General features: G+C 37.2%; 1 protein-coding gene across 1 annotated transcript in view; it reads right to left on the bottom strand.

The window, feature by feature from the left end:
* Positions 1-1,201: 1,201 nt before the first annotated feature.
* Positions 1,202-22,783, bottom strand: part of Dync1li1 (dynein cytoplasmic 1 light intermediate chain 1) — a 37,799-nt gene continuing 16,217 nt past the window's right edge. Inside the window, exons 5-13 of the mRNA XM_004857831.4 lie at positions 22,061-22,230; positions 18,532-18,625; positions 16,402-16,537; positions 15,624-15,735; positions 12,815-12,874; positions 12,642-12,686; positions 11,679-11,799; positions 9,807-9,962; positions 1,202-8,624 (exon numbers count right to left, since the gene is read on the bottom strand). Coding sequence (XP_004857888.2) covers positions 8,512-8,624; positions 9,807-9,962; positions 11,679-11,799; positions 12,642-12,686; positions 12,815-12,874; positions 15,624-15,735; positions 16,402-16,537; positions 18,532-18,625; positions 22,061-22,230 — 1,007 coding nt within the window. The 3' untranslated portion in view covers positions 1,202-8,511. The remainder of the gene's footprint in view (positions 8,625-9,806; positions 9,963-11,678; positions 11,800-12,641; positions 12,687-12,814; positions 12,875-15,623; positions 15,736-16,401; positions 16,538-18,531; positions 18,626-22,060; positions 22,231-22,783) is intronic.

Here is a 22,783-nt window from a genome sequence, read left to right as displayed (position 1 = left end):
AGTTTACAAAGCACAGAGCCATGTGTGGTGCTGCATAGATGTGATCCCAGCACTTGGGAGGCTAAGGCAGGATGATTATGAGTTCAAGACTAGGCTGGGCAACATAGAGACCTTGACCCAAAGAGAACAAACACAAAGAGAGGGAAGGGAGGGAGGGAGGCAGAGAGGGAGGGAGGGGAAGGAAAGAAGAAAGAGAAAGAAAGAAGAGGCAGAGGGAGAGAACAAAAAGAGAGTGAACCCCCATATCCTCTACATGTGTGCAGACTGTCTCCAGACTACACAAATGGTAAAATTGGACTACAAAACAGTATGACTTAACTCAATATGACAGAGAATTGTCACCAACTAATTCTAAAAAGATTACAGTGACACAACAGGATCAAGGCATTACTATGCCCCAAGTGTCTGCACCTCCCCACCGTGTGTGTGTTTCCCATTTATTGGTCACCTAGCTGTACAAGAGTCATGCTTGATGGTGAGTTATTGGAGGTTTGCACTCTGATACAGGGAACAATTAGAGATGCCTCTTCTTACTGGTTCTATACTATTCTGTAGATTGCACACATGTAATAAAGCAAGTCAACACTAGAAAGCGAGAAATAAAACTCATTATTTGTATATGACATAATTCTATGTAGAAAAATCCAAAATTACAGATGAACTATTACATTAGAACTCTCATATGTTGCTGGTAATGATGAGAATTACATGTTCATTCATTCATTCACTGGGTCAAGATCTTGCTATACTGCCCAGGCTGGCCTCAAACTCCTCTGTTCAAGTGGCCTCAGATATATATATATATTTATATCACATACATATAGCATATATATAGCATATATATAGCACAAAATTCACCCTTTTGAAGTGTACAAGTCAGTTTTTAGTACTTCAATATATTCACAAGATTGTGTAACCACCATCACTATAAAATTCCAGAATATTTTCATCATCCCCCCAAAAAAAACCCTTTAGCAGTACTGTTCATCTACCCCTCTCTCTAGCAAGCACTGCAGTCTCCATGGCTCTGCCTATTCTGAACATGTCGTACAAATGAAATCATACTATGTGCCTTTTTGTGCCTGGCCTCCTTCACTTCACATTTTCAAGGTTCATTCACATTGTGGCATATATCAACACTTCATTCCTTTTTAGGCTGAATAATATTTATGTCTGAACTCTACTGTATGAACATGCTACATTTCGCTTATCCATGTCTTTTTTTTTTTTTTTTTTTGATACCAGGGATCGAACTCGGGTCCTTGCACTTGTGCAGCAGGTGGCGAAACCACTGAGCCAAATCCCCGGCCCTTATCCATTTGTCTTGATGGATGTCTGAGTTGTTTCCACTTTATGGCTACTATGAATAATGCTGCTATAAACATTTGTACCCAAGTTTCTGAAGATCTATATTCTTATTTCTGGTATACACCATGAGATGGGATTACTGGGTGATTGACATTGAGGGGCCATCAAAATGTTTCCCAAAGAGCACCATTTTACATTCCCATCAGCAATAGATTAGGTTTCTAATTTCTCCATATCTTTGCCAATTTTAAAAAAAAATTTAAGCTATGCTAGTGACTGTGTAGTAGTATCTCATTATGGTTTGATTTGCAAACCCCCAATAACTTAACGATGTCAAGCTGAAATAGTTTTTGGAGAAATATCTACTCTGGGAGATGGAAGCAGTAGGATCACAAGTACAAGTCAGCCTGGGCAACTCAGCAACCTAGAAAGAACCTGCATCACATTGGCTTAGGAAAAGATTTTATGAACAAAACCTCAGTTGCCCGTGAACTAGCACAAACAATAAACAAGTGGGATCTCATCTTATTAAAAAGCTGCACAGCAAGAGAAACCACTAACAGTGAGAAGAGACAACCCACAATGTGGGAAAAAATTTTCACCAGCTGTCCCTCAAAGGTCTAATATCTAGAATCTATAAAGAACTTAAAAAAATCAGACCTCCCAAATTTAAAGATCCAATCAAAAAATGGGCATCTGAAATGAACAGACATTCATGAACAGAAGTAGAAATAGCAAATAAACATATGAAAAAATGTTCAACATCACTGGTCATTAGAGAGACGCAGATGAAAACAACGCTGAGATTCCACCTCACCACAGAAAGAATGGCTGCTATCATGAAATCAACCAATAACAAATGCTGGCGGGGCTGTGGGGAAAGAGGAACCCTGCTCCACTGCTGATGGGAGTGTAGACTGGTGCAACCACTGTGGAAATCAGTATGGAGATACCTCAAAGAACCAGGACTAGAAGTCCCATTTGACCTCGCTATTCCACTGCTGGGGATCTTCCCCAAAGAATTAAAAGAATCATACCACAGTGATAAATGTGCACCCATGTTCATAGCAGCACAGTTTGTAACAGCTAAAACTTGGAAACAGCCCAATTGCCCATCAACTGGAGACTGGATAAAGAAAACGTGGTATTTTTATAAAATGGAGTACTACTCAGCCATAAAAAATGAGAAATTAAGAGACATTTATAGCTAAATGGATGTACATTGAGGAGATACTCTTAAGTGAAATAAATAGGACACACATGTGTAAATACCAAATAGTTTCTCTAGTATGAGAAACTGAAAGTGTAAATAAGGACTAATAGGTATAACAGATAATGTGAAATAGGAAGAAAAGGGGCAAAGGGGAAGTGGAAGGGGTAGGGGAAAGGAAAGAAGGGAATGGAATTCATATGAGAAAATGAAAAAATGGGAACAAAGTCTTTGTAAATAGGGAGGAATGGAGGGGTTGAAGGGAGGGCAGGGAAGGGGGAAAAAATAAGAACCAAGGGAGATTATGTAAAGGTGCAAATTTCCAATGATGAATGTCATTATATTGTATACCTAAAATGCACCAATAAAATTAATTTTTTAAAAACTTCATGTATTGCAAACGTGCTAATAAAATAAAATGTTTAAAAAAATGAATCTGTCTCAAAATTGAAAAATGTAAAGGTGGGGGATGGGGGTGGAACAGAGGATGTAGCTCAATGAGAAGGCCCTGGGTTCAATCCCAGTATTTAAAAAGAAAGTCTATGCAAATTCTTGGCCCATTATTTTTTTTTCCATGAGACAGAATCTCATCATGGGTTTGAGATTAGCCTTAAACTCACTATGTAGCCCATATCCTGGTCTCAGACTCATGGTGCTCTGCCTGCCTCAGCCTCCTGAGTGCTGGAATTATAGGCATGCACCGCCATGGCTGGCCTTTGTCTTATTATTGAATTGTATGAGTTCTTTATATATTCTGTACACCAGGTCCTTATCACATTATGACTTGTGAACATTTTCTCCTAAGAATGGGAATTCTCATAACCATTTTTGGGAAAACTGGCTTTATCTGCTAAAGCTCAATACATACACAGCCCTATGGACCCAAAAATTGGCTTCTATACATACAAGTTCAGCATCCCTTATCCAAAATGCTTGAGACCAGAAGCATTTTGGATTTTATACATTTTTCTTCAGATTTTAGAATATTTGCATATACATATTTTGGAGATGGAACTCAAGTTTAAACATGAAATTCATTTGTTTCATTTATACATTAGATTCATACCCTGAAGTTAACTTTGTATTATCTTTTAGTACAGGTAACTTTATCCATGGAACAAAGTTTTGTGGTGTGGAACTTTCCCCTTGTGGCATCTTAAAATTTTCAGTTTTGGATTTGCAGATTAAAAATGCTCAACCTCGAGCCAGGGATTTAGCTCAGTGGTTCTGCTGCCTGCCTCGCAGGTGCAAGGTTCAGGGTTCAATCCCTGTTAACCCCCGCCCCCCAAAAAATGCTTAATCTGTTCACCCAACAGGAAACATTTTCTACAGACATGTGTGTTCACAGTAACACTTCTCATAATAATAATTGAAAGACTGAAAACTACCAAAACATCTGTGATAACCTGAGAACTAGACCCCACAGCTGTCCACATCCTAATCACTAGAACCTGTGAGCATTAGCAGACTTAAAGGGACCCTGCAGATGTGATTAAAGATACTGAGAGGTGGAAATAAGACTTCCTCCAGTACATAAGGAGTTTGTAATTTATCATCCCATCCTAACAAGCAAAACACAATAAATTGAAAATTAACAACTCTTCTTAGGTCTGTCAGAAAAGGGAGTTCACAAGGTAAAGGCCCCCAAGTTGATGAGAGAAGGGAACACAACGATCACGTTTATCAGAGCGGTCACTCCTGGGCACTCTGCATGGACGCCAGCACTGTAACTGAGGAGTTGCCAGGGCCTGGGTCTAAAAGGACCCTCACACTTCGGTCAGTCCAAGAGCTCCGGGGGGTTCTCACAGGGAAGATCAGACAGGGGAGGGCAAAGTGATCATTGAGAGTGAAATATGCCAGAAGCTGTCCTCCTTAAAAAGGCCTGTCCACAAGAGGAACCAACCATTCAATCAGCCCCTCTAGCCACCCTGTCCCATCCGTGAGGTGAGGTAACCAAGAAGCGCTGTGCAGCTCCTAGCCCAGGGCACAGGCTCACTGTAACTGAGAGCTCAGCACAGGCCTGCAGAGCACACTCCTCCCCTCACTTCACCACCACTCTTCCAGAGGCTTATTCACTGGAGTTCATTTTACTGGACATCATATCCAGCCATTAGCAAAAAGCTACAGGTATTCTAAAAGGCAAGATCCCCAAAGCCAATCTGAAGAAGCAATCATCAGAATGATGGAATTCTCACAAGAATATGCTAAAGACTAGTGAAAAAAGTAAATGACCCTTGAGAACTGATGAATATAAGCAGACAAAAATGCTAAGGAAGTATCAAACAAAAGCTAGACTAAATCCAGTGGTGCACATTTGTTAACCCCAGCACTTCAAAGGCTGAGGCAGGAGCCCTGGAAGTGGAAGACCAGCCTAGGTTAAACACCAAAACTATCTCAAAAAGAAGGAATAAAAGAAAGCTGGAGATTTAAAAAAATTAACAGAGGCAATGTCTTTGATTGGAAAGTTGGACTGAGGCTGAGGAAAGACTCTCTAAGCTGCAGGATGTTAACAGAAACTTCCAAAACTGAGGCAGGTGAGGCGGCGCATGCCTATAATCCCAGGACTCTGGGAGGCTGAGGCAGGAAGATGGAAAGTTTGAGCCCAGCCTGCGCAATTCAGTGACTTAGCAAGATCCTGTTAATAAATAAATAAATTTATAGGAACAAATATCCAGAACTGTTGTACAACTACAAAAGGGTTAACATATGGGTAATGGGTGTGTCGGGGAAGGAAAAGAATCATTTGAAGCAGTGAGTCTAATTTCCCCAACTTAAGGTTAAACACCAAACCACAGATCCAAGACATACAGAAAACACTAAACAGGATAAATGCCCCCCAAAATTCACATAGGCATATCAAACTCAAAATGCGGGAAAGAAAAGAGGAAAAAAAAAACCAAACAAACCTTGAAAGCAGCTATACCAAACACCTAGAGGGGCAAGAAATTACATTTGACTTCAGAAACCATGCAAGCTGTGAAGTATTTAAAGTGGACTCGATGGGATTAGTGACATGGAAAATCACACAGGTCCTTGGTGTGGGGGGCGGTTCAGAGTGAGAAGAAAAGTGATGACTGCAGGAAGGTGCAGACGCTGTGACAGCCAGGGCCAGAGGTACAGGCAGCCTCTAGAAGCTGAGAGGATACAGGTGCTCTGGAGCCTCTGAAAGAAACCAGCCCTGTGGACACCCTAAGGTCACCTAGTGAGACTGATTTTGGATTTCTGACCTCCATATTGATAAGATAAATTTGCATTGTTTTGAGCACTAAATTTGAGGTAACTTGTTACGGCAATAGGAAACTAATACACACCAACTGACAGCATAATTGGCAAATACAATGAAATATTAAACTGCAATAAAAATAATTATTGCTACATGCAACAAAATGAACCACAGATAGAACAGTGAAAGGTGTCTGGCACAAAAAAATGTATAGTCTAAAATTCCATTTATATAAACCTTAAACTTATTTTCTGGATTTGGAAGACAGTGATTACTCATTAGTGGGCTTGCCAAGCATGCTTATCACACAAGGTTCAAACCACCCCCCTCCCACTGAAAAACAAAGTAACTGAGGGGTTACACTGGAAGCCTCTGGGGGTGTGGAAATGTTTTTATTTTGGCACTGGTTATATGTGGTCACTTAATGGTATTTCAAAATGTACTCTTTTCTGTGTATACATCAACAAAGTGTGCTTAAAACCTTTTCAGTGTCACACATACAAAACAGAGAACTGGTCTGTGTGTAAACACAGTCGCAGCTATATGAAAGTATCCATGATGGAATTTAATTTTCCTTTTTTTTTTTTTCCATTAGTTCCACTTATTTCAAGTAAGAGTTAAAAAAAAAAAAAAAAAAAACCTACATTACCAAACAAGGTTGCAGAACCCTTTCTGGACTAAATTTTATAAATGGCATTTTTAAAATGTCAAATAGTTAAATAAATTGTTTTCACAAATTATTTTTTCCATGCCTAAGAACACACCAAGTTTTCCCCACATAGGAACAAGTTATTATTCTCTTACAAATTTTTGGCATTTAACTATTGTAAAACTAAGCAGACTTTAAAGTTTTAATGAAAAGATCATGCTAAGAAAGACGTACACTGTATGGAAACATTTTGTTGAAAAAAATCTCTGGAATCTGTAAAGTAGTAATAAAGACCTTTAAAAGGTAGTGGTCACCAGGCATGATGGCACACACTTGTAATCCCAGCACTCAGGAGGCTGAGGCAGGAGAATCACTGTGGGTTTGAGGTCATCCTGGGCTACAGAGTGAGTTCAACGCCAGCCTGAAATACATAGCAAGACGGTCTCAAAAAAAACAAGATAGTGATCACTTTTTTCCCAATCATCTGACTCAATTGGTCAGTTGCAGATGTGGTGAATGAACTTTAATTAAAAGATCAACTTATTCCTATGAATACTCTAAAAAACAAGCACTGAAACTGGGCACTGAAAAGGTGGAACTAAGTTGGGCATGGTGGTACGACTGCAATCCCAGCACTCAGGAGGCTGAGACAGGAGAACTGCCATGAATTTGAGAACAGCCTGAACTACATAAGGAGACCTTGTCTCACAAAAAAAAAAAAAAAGTGGAATAAGAGGGGTTCTCATCTGTTAAGTGTAGCCATGTGTTGGTGCATTTACCAAGATTTTAAAATAGCTTTCTTCCCATTAAAAATACAGCCTTTTAGGGCCAGGGATTTAGCTCAGTAGTGCCACCGCCTACCTCGAAAGCACAAGGACCGGAGTTCGATCCCCGGTACAAAAAAAAAAAGCCTTTTATCATTATCTACTGGGAATGCTGGGATAAGATTCTGTAGTTTGACACATGCCTATGGAGTAAGATATGCTGATCAAGGCAAACTCTCAAATTAAGGAAACCTATAAAAGTGAATCTCATGTACTTACTTGTCTCTTAGATCAGATTCTTCAGTAGTCCTACTAAGTGAAAGATTTCAAATGACTTAACAAATCTTATTTGACAAATGCAAATTTAAACATAAGAAAATGCAACAAGTTATTTGAACATGAATGCAGAGAATAAATATTTTATTAACTGATTACAGTTGAAAGTCACAAACAAAAAAAGGAGTATATTAAGGCAGAGCCATATATATATATATATATATATATACACACACACACACACACACACACACACATATATATATATATATATATATATGTATAGACAAATCCAAACACTGTAACCTCTTTACATCTTTATAACCTCTGCATTTTTCTTTTGCACATTTAGGCAGTGTGCTTTCTTTCCTTCTCAGTTTAAGAAACATCTTGGCCAATAATTCTAAATCATCTTTTTTTTTTTTTTGGTACCGGGGATCGAACTCGAAACCTTGCACTTGCAGAGGCAGGCGACAGAACCACTGAGCTAAATCCCCGGCCCATCTAAATCATCTTTTGAAGATAACTTATAGGATCTCTGATTGAGACAATGACTAGTGAGTCAAATATCGGTTTTTTCTCAGCATCTCCCATGTGTTGTGTTACATTATGTTGGTGTGCAAAATCCAACAGCTGATAATTTTTTCAGCAAATGACACACAAAATTTTTAAATGACTTTAATAATCTTATCTAAACAAGTTTGGACTTCCAAGTCAGTCAAATGCTCAATCTGCATACATTCTGTCTTTCCTAAACCCTCCTAAATGATTTAAATAGCCTTTAGTATATGGTCACATGGTTGTATTTCAGGTCTATAAATTTTGAGATTTTTTAAATCCAAAATTACTTCTTTATGCAAAACAGCACTGCAAATAGCAATTCTACATAATGTAGAATAATTTTTCTTCTGTATAGTTCCTTTTGTAAAAATGGGCAGCCACCAAGAACAAAAACAAAAAGACAAAAATTCAGTCCCTCTGTAAAAAGCACTCTAGCTCCCTAATTCCACTTCTGAAGGAAAAAGCAGAGGCAAGTTTACATTGTCCCAGGAAGTTGAATAAATGGCTTTATTTGGTATTTTCAAGAGGCTTCTCCTTCTGTAGGAGATGTAGGTGTTGTAGGAGAAACTGAAACCGGTTTTCGTGTAATTCTGTCTAGTTCCGCATGGACGTCTGATAGAACAGGCTTCTGGCCTACGTTGAAGGAGAAGAAACAATACTAAGATAAAGTCACAACATGCTTTTCACCAATGTCTCTCTATTCAAAATTACAAAAACTCAGGAGGATTGCAAGTTTGGGGCCAGGGCCGAGGATTTAGCTCAGTGGTTCCGGCACCTGCCTCGCAAGTTTGAAGCCAGTCTGGGAAACTTAGCAGAACCCTGTCCACAAATAAAATATTAACTACAAAAAAGGGCCAGGATTTAGCTCAATGAAAAGCTCTGGGTTCAATCCCCAGTACTCCCCTCAAAAATAATAATAAAATAAATAATCAGTATCACTTTCATTAGCTTTATTTAGCATACCAAGTTATATAAATATTCTCAATTTAAAAATTAACTCCATTATTTTAAATTGAAGGTCTGTTAGCAAATGGAGTAAAACTGATACCTATCAATCTCATAAAGGTTCTCTTTTTGTTTTATTTTTAAGGCACAAGGACAATAAGAACTATAAAACAGAAAATAACAAATGTGGAATCTGGAAAGAAGATGAATGAGTGATAATAAATGAATAGTATCAAATGTTGGGGAGAATATGAGAAACTGGAATCTTCATGAGAATGTGAAATGATGTAGAACTTTTTGGTTCTTCAAAAACTTAAAAAAAGAGAGTCGCCATGTAACCTAGCAACTCTACCCAAAATGTTTACCTAAGAGAACCAAAACCCTAATGTCCATGTGAAAATGAATTTTTACAGCTACATTATTTATAATGGCCAAAACATGGAAATAACGCAAGTGCTCAGCAACTAATAAACAGGCAAATAAAATGTGGCTTATCTACATGGTAGAATATTATACAACAATAAACTGAAGTACTGATATATGGTACAACATGGATGAATAAAAAAAATTATGTTAAACTAGACATATATTATATGAAACTGTTGACATGAAATGTCCAGATAAGCAAATCCATACAGACAGAAAACAGACAGGTAGTTTCCTAGGACTGGGGAGCTAGGACAGAGGAAAGGTTTAAGATTTCTTCTAGGGAAAATGAAAATGTCCTAAAGTTTCATTATGGTCATGTTTTCCACAACACTATAAAGATGCTCAAACCACAGAATTGTATACTTTGAATGTCATAGTATGTAAATTATACTACAACAAAGCTGTTTTCAATGAAAAGTGACCTGCTCTAGGTGATTATACCTGATTTTTTGGCAGATGGTGGTAAACCACTGCTTCCACCTCCAGCCCCAACTCCAGGGCTACCACCACCAACACCAGGACCTCCAGGAGAGCCAGTCTTTTTACTCAATAAGCTGTTGAAGAAATTTGCCAGGACACCTTCACTTGTAGCTCCAGCTATAAAAACAAACAAAACATTTTTACTCAAAACACTACATTTTTCCATAAATACTACAGTAATCACACATAGAAAACAAATTATAGACTTAAAATTTAAGAGCTATGTCCCAAATTTTAAGTGTAGTTTAAAACTTAAAAATTAGAATGCTGTTTTATTTTTAAAAGGCCCAAAGTATTTTAAACAAACAGATATTAGATTCTCATGTATCTCTTCCCTGTAAAACTACAACTGTAGGGGCAGGGATTTAGCTCAGTGGTTTCACTGCCTGCTGCACAAGTGCAAGGACCCGAGTTCGATCCCTGGTACCAAAAAAAAAACCCTACAACTGTTGAGAAATATTTGCCTTACAAATTACAAAAAGTTCCCTGATCTTATATGAAAACCAGCACACGTTCCAAGAGATAAATGGACAAAGGATAACAATAAATGAGTCACAGACAAGAAATACCAATGGGTGGGAATACTCAGGAAAAAGCTTAGTATTTAAAGAATGCTAATTAGGTTTTAGCAAAACAAATAACTCAATGTTTATGACATGTAAAACTGAATAATCCATTTCAAAGAAACTAAAAGGCATAAAAGTGTACAAACTCTCTGACCTACTAATCCCACTTATGGCAATTATTTTTACAGACTATTATGCATATACTTTCACTGCAAGTTACCTACTGAAGCATAAAAATGAATTTCTCCAACGATCTACCAAAGAAGAATGATTAAATATAACAAATCTTTCACCACGGGAGTAGTTATATGTTAATACACTGTAGCTGGGTGAAGTGGTGCACACCTATACAGTAATCCCAGTTACTCCAGAGGCTGAGGCAGGAGGATTTCGAGTTCGAGGCCAGACTAGACAATTTACCAAGAATCATCTCAAAATGAAAATAAAGAAGGTTGGGAATGTAGCTCAGTAGAGCACCCCTGGGGTCAACCTCCAGTGCCACACACACATACACAAAAATTAATTAAACAAACATTGTAAAATGGCTTAAAACTGGTGTGCCCAACCCACAGCCCTGGCAATTAGAAATGTGGTCCCACAACATAAACTTTTAACATTATTGTGTGATTTTTTTTTTTTTTTTTTTTTTGGTACTGGGGATCAAACTTGGGACATTGCGAGACAGGCAGCAGAACCACTGAGCTAAATCCCTGGCCCTTACTGTGTGATTTTTAAGTCTATCTTTCACAACTCAATTCAGCAGTGCTCCAAGGTGGACAACTGTGTGGGGGAGGGTGCAACACGTGCTACTCCAGCTTCTGCGCCCACCTTAGTCAGTCAAACCAGAACCTGTGTGTACCACACCTTACATGTGCTTGTGCAATGTGAATAAAATGCAGACTGCTGATAACAGGACTCCAACCTACCTACACTCGTGTGTGTCTGTGAAGACAGGCATTTATTGTTATTAAGCAAACATGTAAATCTCAGAATTTCATTATTAAACTTTGGTTTTTAATGTTATAATATTTTAAAATAAGGTAAGTTTTGTTACTTATATACATTAGTTACAGTGTATGTTTCATACACATTATGGCCCAAGAGACCCAGGAAAGCCAAAGGGTTGGACATGTATGGTGACTATGAGATTACAGTCACAGAGATAAAGCTTGAAAGGTTGTGCTCAAAAATGCAAATAGCTATTTTAGGTAGGATTCTAGGTAGATTTTTCCATTGTAAAATGGATTATTTTCTTAGAGAAAAGTACCTTTCATGTTTGGATCAATTTTCTTTGACCCAGCAGGGATGGGTGACACGCTGGCAACATTGGATGACACAGATCTGTTTGGTGTGCGAGGGGAGCCTCCAGGGACACGTGGTGAAGCATCCTGGGTAAAAATAAGAAAAAAACCTTTCAACTTCACAATATGAAAAGAGATTACTTTGCAACCATCCCCAATCTATTGTACTGGTTTTACACTGCAACCCACTGACAAAAATGTTAGCAACCTTGTCCTTATTACTAGAGAATTCCAGAGGTCCACTACATTTTAGAATACTGATTATCTTCTTCAATGGAAAAGAGTAAGGTAAGAGGTATGAGCCTAAGAGGCTGTGAGCCTAAATGTGAGAGTCGTACCTGGGTTTCAATCTGGACCTGTATCCTATCAATAGTATAATCTCAGATAAGACATCATGTCCTCTAAAGCTCCTGTTTCCCTGTCTGCAAAATAGGACCAATAATAGTACCTTCTTCTTAAGGCCGTTGTAAGGATTTGTGAACACACAGATAGCTCTGTACAATAACTGACACATAACCCTGCAAAAAAAATTTGGATGTTGTAGTGCACACCTATAATCTCAGCTACTCAGGAAGCTGAAGCAGGAAGATTCCAAGTTCAAGCCTAGCCTGAAACCTGTCTCAAAACAAAATAAAAAGGGCTGATGATGTAACTCAGTGGCAGAGAACTTGCCTGGCTTGCATGAGGCTCTGGGTTCAATTCCCAGTATTGAGAAAAAAAAAAAGGAAGAAAATTTGCAAAATGAATCCTTACATCATTTAAATCTGAAAAGGGTTATAGTTTCTTTTAAAATTTCACAACTTCAGAAGAATTCTGAATTCAAGTCTATACTGAGGCATACTTATGTGAGATATTACATGATTAAGCAAAGAGAACTAAAACAATATATACTGAGTTTTAATAATTTTGTCAAAATTTGTAATACTGACCACAGGCCTTCCAGCTGCACTTGGTGGTTGCTTTGCTAAAAGAGACTGAAAAAAGAGAAAAAAGAATCCTATGTTAGACATTCATAGCACATATTGTCGTGTTTTTAAAGAAAATATATACAAGAAGTTTACCCACTAACCATACTAATTCTGCTTCTGATAAAACTTCATACCTGTAATTTCATAAGGAAGACTTGGTCATCTTCTGCCATAATTTCCTTCTCATGCACAAACTGAAATAAGCAATACATAAATGAGCAAGCTTAATATATTTTGACAGCACCATTAATGATTTACTTTGATTAAACTAAGTAAAAAAACAGTTCAGGAGTACTTAACATAAATGTGGTGTCCCACCCAACCCAAGCCCTCATCACAGAGTTGTCTGGTAACTGTCTGCAATGATGTAAATGTCCCATGTCCACATAGTACAATATAGTAGTCACTAACCACCAGTGACTACTGAGCACCTGAAATGTGGCTAATGTGACTGAGAGGTAATTTTTTTTTTTGTACCAGGGATCAAACTCAGGATCTTGTACTCGCGAGGCAGGCACCAGAACCACTGAGCTAAATCCCCAGCCCTGAGAGGTAAATTTTTAATTTTATTCAATTTCAGTTTACATTTAAAAGCCATACATTTTATAGCTCAACCCTGCAGCCACAGGTATATTAATCATGCTTATACAATTTGCTAAACAACAACTGGGTCAATAATATCACACCTGCATGAAATGCAACTTGTTTCTGGTTTTCCTGAAATAGAAACCTAACAACTCTAATCAGCTGAATAATTAGGAAAAAGAGCTGGGCTGGGGATTTAACCCAGTGGTTCCATCGCCTGCCTCGCAAGCACAAGGACCAGAGTTCGATCCCCGGTACCAAAAAAAAAAAAAAAAGAAGGAAAAAGAACTGCAAAAGTCTCTTGCTTCTACTCCTGCCGTACAATATATGCTGTCTATTTTCTTCCTAGGAGCCAGTGATCCTTTTTTTTTTGGTACTGGGGATCGAACTCAGGACCTTGAGCTTGCAATGCAGGTGGTGGCACCACTGAGCTAAATCTCCAGCCCCTTGATCCTTTTAAAAGGTTGAGTCAGAGTACATCACTTCTATGCACAAACTCCAGTCCCTTTCCATCCATGTCACTCAGAATGAAATCCAAAGCCCTTACCTGCAGCCTAATGATAAAGTCTCACAAGATCTTAACTTTGCCTCTTACCTGCTACCACTTCACAGGTCTTTCCTGCATGTCTGTCTTCCTCACACATTTCTTCCTAGGGAATTGTGCACTTTCAGATTCCTCTGCCTTCAATATCCCCCTTTTTATCAGAGACATTCCCTAACAACTCATAACACAACATCCCTCCAGGCTCAGTCCTCACACTCATGATTCCCATACCCTGCTTCATTTCCACAACCTTTATCACCACCTGATGGATGGCTTAGTTATTAGTTCATTATTTGCATCACTGTTCCTACTTACACCTGGCATCTAAACAGTCAGTGCCTGAGTTGGTGCTCAATAAATATTTGTAGAATGAATAAAAGAAAGAAAGAACTTAAAGCATAATTTTGTTGGTCAAAGAATAGGAAACAGCAGGGCAAGGTGGCACATGCCTATAATTTCAGCACCCTGGGAGGCTGAGGCAGGAAAATCTCACGTTCAGGCCCAGACCAGGGAACTTGGCAAGATCCTGTCTCAAAACTAAAAATAAAAAAGGGCTAGGGATAGACCAGCATGGTGATAACATGTCTGAATTCCAGCACTGGAGAGATTGAGGCAGGAATACTGCAAGTTTGAGGACAGCTTGGGCTACATAGGTGAAGGCCCATCTGGACTACACAGTAAGAATGTCCCAAGTCTCATGTATGCAGAAAGTGACTGGATCATGGGCTGCTATACTCATCAGTAAATTCATCCACTGATGAGTTCAGTAGTTCATGTGCTGTTAGGGCCTGGCTGGAAGAGGGAGATCACTGGGTGTGTGACCTGGAAGGGTGCACTCTTGTCCCTGTCATATATTGAGCCACCTTCCTCTGCCATTCTCTTCCACCTTGGAACTGGCCGACCATGGAGTAAATCTGTTGAAACTTGAGCCAGAATGAACCTTCTCCTCCTTAAAGTTGTGGGTGCTGAGTATTTTGTCCCAGTCATGGGAAAGCTATTATAAATGGAACTGAATTTTCATTTGAGCTCTCTTTTCTTTTCTTTTTGCAGTACAGGGGATCACACTCAGGACCTTGTGCTTGCAAGGCATATGCGGCACCACTGAGCTGAATCCCCGGCCCAGAAACATCTATTTTTAAGCATATAGCATCATATACTGCTTAACAAGAAATCAAGATGTATATGCAAAGAGAGTACCTTCTAGAATATCATTTAATAGTTATAGAATAACACGTCAATCAAGACTAAAACTGAATTTGGAAAACTGGTAGCTCATGGATAGCTGTGAGCTAAAGTGGGTACTATCTAAAAAAGACTCAACATCTATCTCAATAGGTAGAACTAAGAAAATTATTCTAGTAATGTTTTCTTGGTTTTTGCCTGAGATGTAGACTGGGAGTTCATAATTCTACCTATTCAAACTGCTCAAGATCCATATATTCACTCACACCAAGGCATGACTTCCAAAGTACCATATTAGAACACGAATTCAGCACTGTTTGCTAATACCAGAGGTTAAGATTCAATGACCAGTTCATTCATAATTTTCTAAAACAAATCCTTATGTGAATTGTATATAAGAAACACTCTAATTATACTTAAAAACACCCCTGATAGGAAAGGATATCTTTGCCTTCCTACCTTCAATCTTTTTTTTTTTTGGTACCGGGGATCGAACTCAGGACCTTGCGCTTATCAGGCAGGTGTGCTGCTGCTGAGCTAAATCCCCAGGCCTCTAACTTCAATCTTAAAGTTAGGAATTAGCTCCTCAGTTTAAAAGCCCAAATACTGAAATTATTTATTAAAATTTTTACCTTTCGGACAGGTGGTTTGGTTATGATGACTTCAAAATTATCTTCTGCTTTCAATGTTTGAAAATTTTCATGTAATATTCCTATTTTCTTATCATTATCCCACCCTGCTGGACTGGAAAGAAATGAATATATATAAACTCTCAAGCATTTATATAATGATTTTTTCATTTAATCCACAATCGTGTAAAGGGAACATTTTATGAAGTCAATCTGACCAATTATGGAAAACTAATTAGTTTTTATTGCAACATTCAATTTCTATTTTATGAATTTCTACTTCAAGTGATTACCGATATTCCTCATCTTGAAATGTTATTAAAGTTTTTTCTAAGGGGAAGACAGTAATTATCACCTCCCAATTTTTTTGATGTAGCTTTTAAAAAGCATGTCTAGATTACATACTTGGTCATTATATATCATAATCAATTAAAGAATAAACAGATATAGTATACTAATATAAGCATCCAATGGGCAATTTAGATAAAATAGCAAAGGCCTTTCACAAGTTTTAGTAAAACTAAAAGGCAATAATAAACAGATTAGGTGATAAACATTAAGAAACAGATTCTCACTACTACTCATGGTCTATTGATTCCATCTAAACTAAAGATGGTGATTTATCATCGAGTAGAAGAAATAATACATAATAAAACATATTTAAAATGGGCATTTACAAGACTGGGGTATAGTTCAGTGGTACAACACTTGCCTAGCATGTGAGAGGCCCTGGGTTCAACTCCTGGTGCCACCAAAAAAAAAAAAAAAAGAGTATACTTACATAAATACTGCATCCTTTTCCACAACAACAGCAGGAATCTTATAGGGAAATCCATATAGCTTCTGAATGATGTATTTATATACTAAGTCTATATTTTTGTTTTCTTTTACTGAAGTGTAAATAAGTGCTGCACCATCTGAATAATAATGTTAAAGAAAATTTGGGATAAATTCCATGAATCTTCACCATAAAACTCTGTTCTCAGCTCGTCCTTTATATCTATATGCACATTAGTTTAAAAATAACTCCCAATTCGCCACCTGCTGCGCAAGCACAAGGATCCGAGTTCAATCCCTGGTACCAAAAGAATAAAATAAAATAAAATAACTCCCAAAAGGGCCAGGGATTTAGCTCAGTGGTTCTGCTGCCTGCCTTGCAAGCGCAAGATCCCAAGTTTGATACTAGGTATTGAAAAGAAAAAAAGAACTCCCAAAGGTATATCAAGAATTTTTTAAAGTATAAAATAAATATGAATTAAAAAGCAAATAAAATAATCTTTACATAATTTAATTTAGGTGGGTAGAAGTTGCACTAAGCCAAGAAATAAAGGTAAATTTAGTAATACTGACAATACTACTGCATTTAAAACACACATTTTGTTTTTGTTTTTTACTTTCTTTAACTTCATCAAGGAGGGTATTACTTATCAAAAACTCTTTTGCCTTTTCAACGAACTGGTTTGCACTTTTATTTCTTACAGTTTTTACTAATTCCAGGAATTAAGACTTCAAGCATAAGGCTCAGGAAACTCATTGAAGAGGGTTCAAAAGACCCAATATTGAGAAAAGGCAACCCCATAGTTACTACCAGGAAGTTTTTAAAAATGACCAAGGGCAAAAGTGGATTTTATGACCAAAACTTGAAATACCACTACCTCACATGAAAATGTATTAGTTAAAGCAGAGCCTACCTTTGACCTTTTATCTAAAAAACACAGTTGATTAAATAAAAGACCAAGAGGCTTGTGGAAAAAGGCAACGTGACCACTGATGGACGATGTATTTGGAGTAGCTAAGGGAAATTCTATGACCAACCCTAAGGACCACCATCTAGCATTGGCCATCATGTTCTTAAGAAACAGACAGTGACTAAAACCAACATGAAATGCAGGGAGCAATCTAACTTCTCAAATGGCAAACTGATACCTTCTAGGACATATCCTGCTTATCAGCCTAAAAGCAGTACTGCTAAACACAACTTAACTTGGTAGAAACAAACATCATAATCTTAAGCAAAAGCTTAATTGTGTGGACATTGTGTTAATCATCTTCCTTACAATAAGAATCAATTTATAATTTGGAAGATTTTTTATAACTGAAAAAATTACACTGCAATTGAAAATTTTTAAACTTTTAAGTAAGAATGATTCTGGATTGTCACCTTCACTGACTGATAAACACATACCGCTCTATCTTGAAGTGACTTCTCACATTTTGCATTTTTTAAAAGTTAACTAGCTCTAGGTGTGTCTCATTATTTTAGTGGAAAGCTTCTTTCTTGATTACATTTCTGTATTTATGCTTTCAAGTTTAGTATTAAAGAAATGTTTAAAGAGGCTCTTCTCAAATTTCCTATTTTTCAAAGATCACAAAAAAGGCTTTATACATCTACTTTAATTATTCCCACTCTTTGCATTCTCTTAAAGATACTATGTAGACAGATGCCCTTTAATTCAACACAACTCAACCATTAGGTGGCATGAGAAAAGGCCCATGAACCAACGGAAAAGGGAAATTATCAGTGTCAAGCGATATTCACTCATTGAGAGACTTTCTATAAATAATTCTTAAATTGAATACCCACGGGCTGGGGATTTAGCTCAGTGGTTCTGGCACCTGCCTCGCAAGCGCAAGGTCCTAAGTTCAATTCCTGGTACCAAAAAAAAAAATTAAATTGAATATCCATTAATAAAATGATTTGTAGACTGTAGACACTAAGAACATGTTCGAAGTTGTATTTGCTTTTTTACCTCCAAATATCTGGATATAAATGACTTCAGAATGAAAATGAAATTTCCAACCAAAGATAAGAGGAAAAACATTCACAGAATTTCTAAAATCCATTAATTCCTTTACTTAGAAAACAAAGCAAGTAAGAGACACCACATCAATAAATGTATTGAAAGGATACACTGTAAACAAAACTTCCGAATATGTGACTGGATAAAATCAAAATGTTCATCTCTGTAGTCATGTTCTTTCTCCAATACGCTAATGGCATCACACTGTTGAGTTAAAACAATTTTAAAATAGTATTACATTAACAGAATAATCAAAATTAAATATAATAACAGTTTGGACTGGGGAATATCATAAAACTACCACTCTTCTATGATGAGTGAACAGTAGGACCATGATATCAACTAAAATTTTTCAGCTGGAGTCTTAAGACTGAAGGTTTTTTTTTTGGTTTTTTAAGACAGGGTCTCACTATGTAGTTCAGGTTGGCCTTGAAATTGTGGTGATTCTCCTGCCTCAGCCTCCCAAGTGCTGAGATAACAGGCATGTGCCACCCAGCCAGGACTTTAAGACTAAAGTTTGGGTTTTTTTGTTGTTTGTTTGTTTGTTTGTTTTTGGTACTGGGGATTGAACTTGGGTCCTTGGGCCTGCACAGCAGGCGGCGAAACCACTGCGCTAAATCCCTGGCCCTAAGACTAAAGTTTTAATGAGTACCTTTCTTTAATCTGGTCCAGAATACCAATGAGAAAATTTTAATACATGAAGGAAGAATTGCAAGTCAAGGTTATATTAGGTGGTCACACTTAACTCATCAACTTATGTCTTAGAATAAATTTTTTAAAATTTAAATCTATTCCAGTTCTTTAAAGCACATTAGTATAGCTAGGAGGTGTTTACCTCTCATTTCTTCTTCACTTCTCTATCTGATAATTCTCCACTAACCTGCACTCTTTATGGTGCTTTTATTCACTCTTGCTACAATCTCATCAATAACAAAATACCACCACTTGTACAATTAATGAAACAATTCTGAATTCTGCTTTCTATAGAAAAATAGTAAGGAAAATACAAAGAAGGCATGTTCAAACATCAGGGAATCCAAAGAATTTCGGCAAAACCTTTCTGAATTGAAGGTATGAAATATAAAAAATAAACATTTAATGTTAATTATACAAAATATTAATTTGGGATCAAATTTCACATCTAACCTTTTTATTAGACATATATACATTATAGAATAGTCTCCTTGTATAATTATGGTGAGCACTTCTTTGCCCATTTTACAGAACACTGATATTTTAAACAACCAAAGATATCTTATTTTACTGCTGTCCTAATGACACTTTTAGTAAAACATGTTTAGTAAAGAGATTTTAACTGAAATCAGGGGCTGGGGATATAATTCAATGGTAGACTACTTGCCTAGGATGTAGGAGGCCCTAAGTTCAAACCCCAGCAGCACCAAAAAAAAAAAAAAAAGGTTAACTGAAATCAGAGGGTCTTGACCTAAGGCAAGAAAGAGCCTCTGTGAAACTCTATTCCCAATCTTTAGACTTACTGAGCTGAACCCCCACACTTCCTTCCCTTAGGTGACACGTTTTCTTGTCCCTTTACACATTTTAAAAGATCATAAACTGAAGTACATCTGATGATGTCTTTAGGTTTTATGAAGCACACCAGACATATCTTCTGGCTTAAAACATTTGTGAACCTGTAATCCATTTGATACTGATTCATGACCCTTTAAATTTGACATTTTTCTTGTCAAGAACAAGACAGAGCTTTTTCTTTCTTTCTTTTTTTTTTTTTTTTGGTACCGGGAATCAAACTCGGGACTTGCACTTGCAAGGCAGGCGGCAGAAACACTGAGCTAAATCTCCAGCCCAATAAGAGCTTTTTCTGAGACAAGTTGTGGTATAAAACAGAGAAATATCTGCCAACAAACAGCTCTTGAGCAAACAAAGCAATTAACAGACCATGCATAAGGCTTCCAGTGTGATCTTTAAAACACTTTTATTCAAATGGTGCTAACAGGGCTGGGGATTTAGCTCAGTGGTTTCGCTGCCTGCTGCGCAAGTGCAAGGACCCAAGTTCGATCTCCAGTACCAAAAAGAAAACACAATCCAATAGCGCTAACAATGAACTAACCATAATCACGATTTCAAAAGTAGGTAATAGACTTTAATTATTTTAAATGGTACCACCCCATTCTTTTATTACTCATAAAATCATTTTTATCCCAAAGATGAATAATTTTAGGTCTCAAATAAGTTTTATGTTCTGACATTTTATTCCATGACTTACATACAGTAAAGATATACTATTAAGAGGGCTGGGGATGTAGCTCAATGATAGAGCAAGGGTGAGGGGAAGGGTTCAATCCTTAGTACTGCAAAAAAAAAGAATATAAAAAAGATATACTACTTAGGACAAGATTAAAAGAAAATGAATTGGATCTACGAATTACTCTAAAAAGAAATTTTAGTGAAAGACCTACGTTAATTTTGAAAGTGATCTTATCAGCACTTTTTAATAAATAAAGAAACCCTTGATAATTTAACATCAACTTTACATAACAGATGCTGCAAGGTTATTTAAAAGCTTATTTTAAGCACATATTCTCCTCTGATATTAGGGGATTAACGTATTAAAATGTAGTGTTGAAAAAATTTTATTCTATAAAACATAAACTATCATTTCATGTATAACTATTTCTACTAACGTGACTGTACAATGAAGAGTGAATGAAATTAGAAAATTGAAATTCAATCACAAATAGAATATTCGAGAGCCCAGGATATAGCTCAGTGGCACCACGCCTTCCTAGCAAACACAAGGTCCTGAGTTCGATCCCTGGTACCAAAAAAAAAAGAGCATAACAAACAGACTATTTGGAATAAAATTTCCTTTCAAAGAAACTATGATTAAGATCATAAGAGCTGGCAGCTATGAAATGGAAAGGTAGATGAGGTTGAAAAGATTCATCCCCTTCCCAAAAGAGGAGTCCTCTGTTCAAGAAGAAATCCAGACTTGAGGAAACAATCCTTCAAAACAGACAAAAGATATAAAGGAACAATAGCAGGTCTGCAGTTTAAGTATTCAGACATATGCATCCCAATGTGGAATGAGTGAGCACTGACAAAATTTAGAAGACTCACAGTGGGATGCAAGGATTAGCAGCAGCATAGCATGGGGAGGGGGGGGCGGGGGGTGGTTAAGTGGCACCCAGAAGTAGCATAATTACTTTGCACCTTCCTTCCCTGCATACTGTCATCTAGGGCACCAGAATTTTCTGGTAGTGTGTGGATCAGGGATAAAAGACATACTTTGTCCTCTGCCTTTTTGTTATGCTCCTGAAACCTAGACTCTAGAATTCATCTACAGATACAAGCAGCTTATCTCTGCAGGTGAAAGAAATGATTGTGAAGGAAAAAAAAAATCACAGAAGCATCATGTGAACACCATCCAATATTTTACACTTTTTAATTTGACTTTTAAAAATTATCTCGGTAGGGCCGGTGATTTAGCTCAGTGGCACCGCACCTGTCTCGCAAGTGTAAGGTCCTGAGTTTGATGCCCATTACCAAAAAAAATCTCAGAAAACTAATGTAACTCAAAACAAAACCAAAAAAACCTGGAAAACAAACAGTTGTTCAGCCTTGGTGAATATTAGTAGCAAAATCTGTAGGAAGCAAACTAACCTTTGTGCAAACTACTAGAACCGGAATGCCCAGGTTATGCGTAAGTGTATCTGCACCCAGGGGTAAAACTACACTGTCATCTTTGTCTTCCTGTGATGTGGTGCTTCTTCTCTGAGGAGAAGCTGGGAATTCTTCTCCTGGCTCCACATATTCTTGGAAGTCTCTAATCACTGAAAATCAAAGTAAACACAGTTCAGTAACTGGTTTATTTTAGCAGGTAAGCTATTTCTGCCATAATCTACATACATATTTCACTGGAGTTCATAGGTAGTCTTATATAAGAGAAGACACAAAAAAGACTTTGAGAAATCTATTTCAAAAGAATATACAAACACTAGACCCACATCATTAATTCTGAGGCACAATACTGCACATTGATGGCTCCAAAGAGTGTGGTACTATGGAGGTCTGTGCAAAAGACTGGGCAAGTCTGAAGTTTGGCTCTGTACCTTCTCTGAAAGAAGGGCATTGAAAGACTAAAAGAAAAATAAATGTGCAAGAAAAAAATCCCACAATTTAAAACACAGTGCTAGATTATTTTCAAATTCTTTTCTCTAAGTTCTTTATTCAGGTCTCCTTTTATCTAGGCTCAATCTTGGCCCATATTCTTTCTTTAACCTTCAAACATTAATGCGCTATTACCAATGCTGAAAAACTTTAAGAAGTCATTTACAAGACTGTCAAAACAATCATTTAAGAAAAGTAAATGTAAATGTATCAAGA

This window comes from Heterocephalus glaber, unplaced genomic scaffold (genome assembly GCF_053883595.1).
Source record: "Heterocephalus glaber isolate CG9 unplaced genomic scaffold, H.glaber_assembly_v1.0 deba00001472, whole genome shotgun sequence".
NCBI lineage: Eukaryota > Metazoa > Chordata > Mammalia > Rodentia > Bathyergidae > Heterocephalus > Heterocephalus glaber.
The sequence above is the reverse complement of the archived record's forward strand: the minus strand, read 5'-3'. Positions and strand labels throughout refer to the sequence as shown.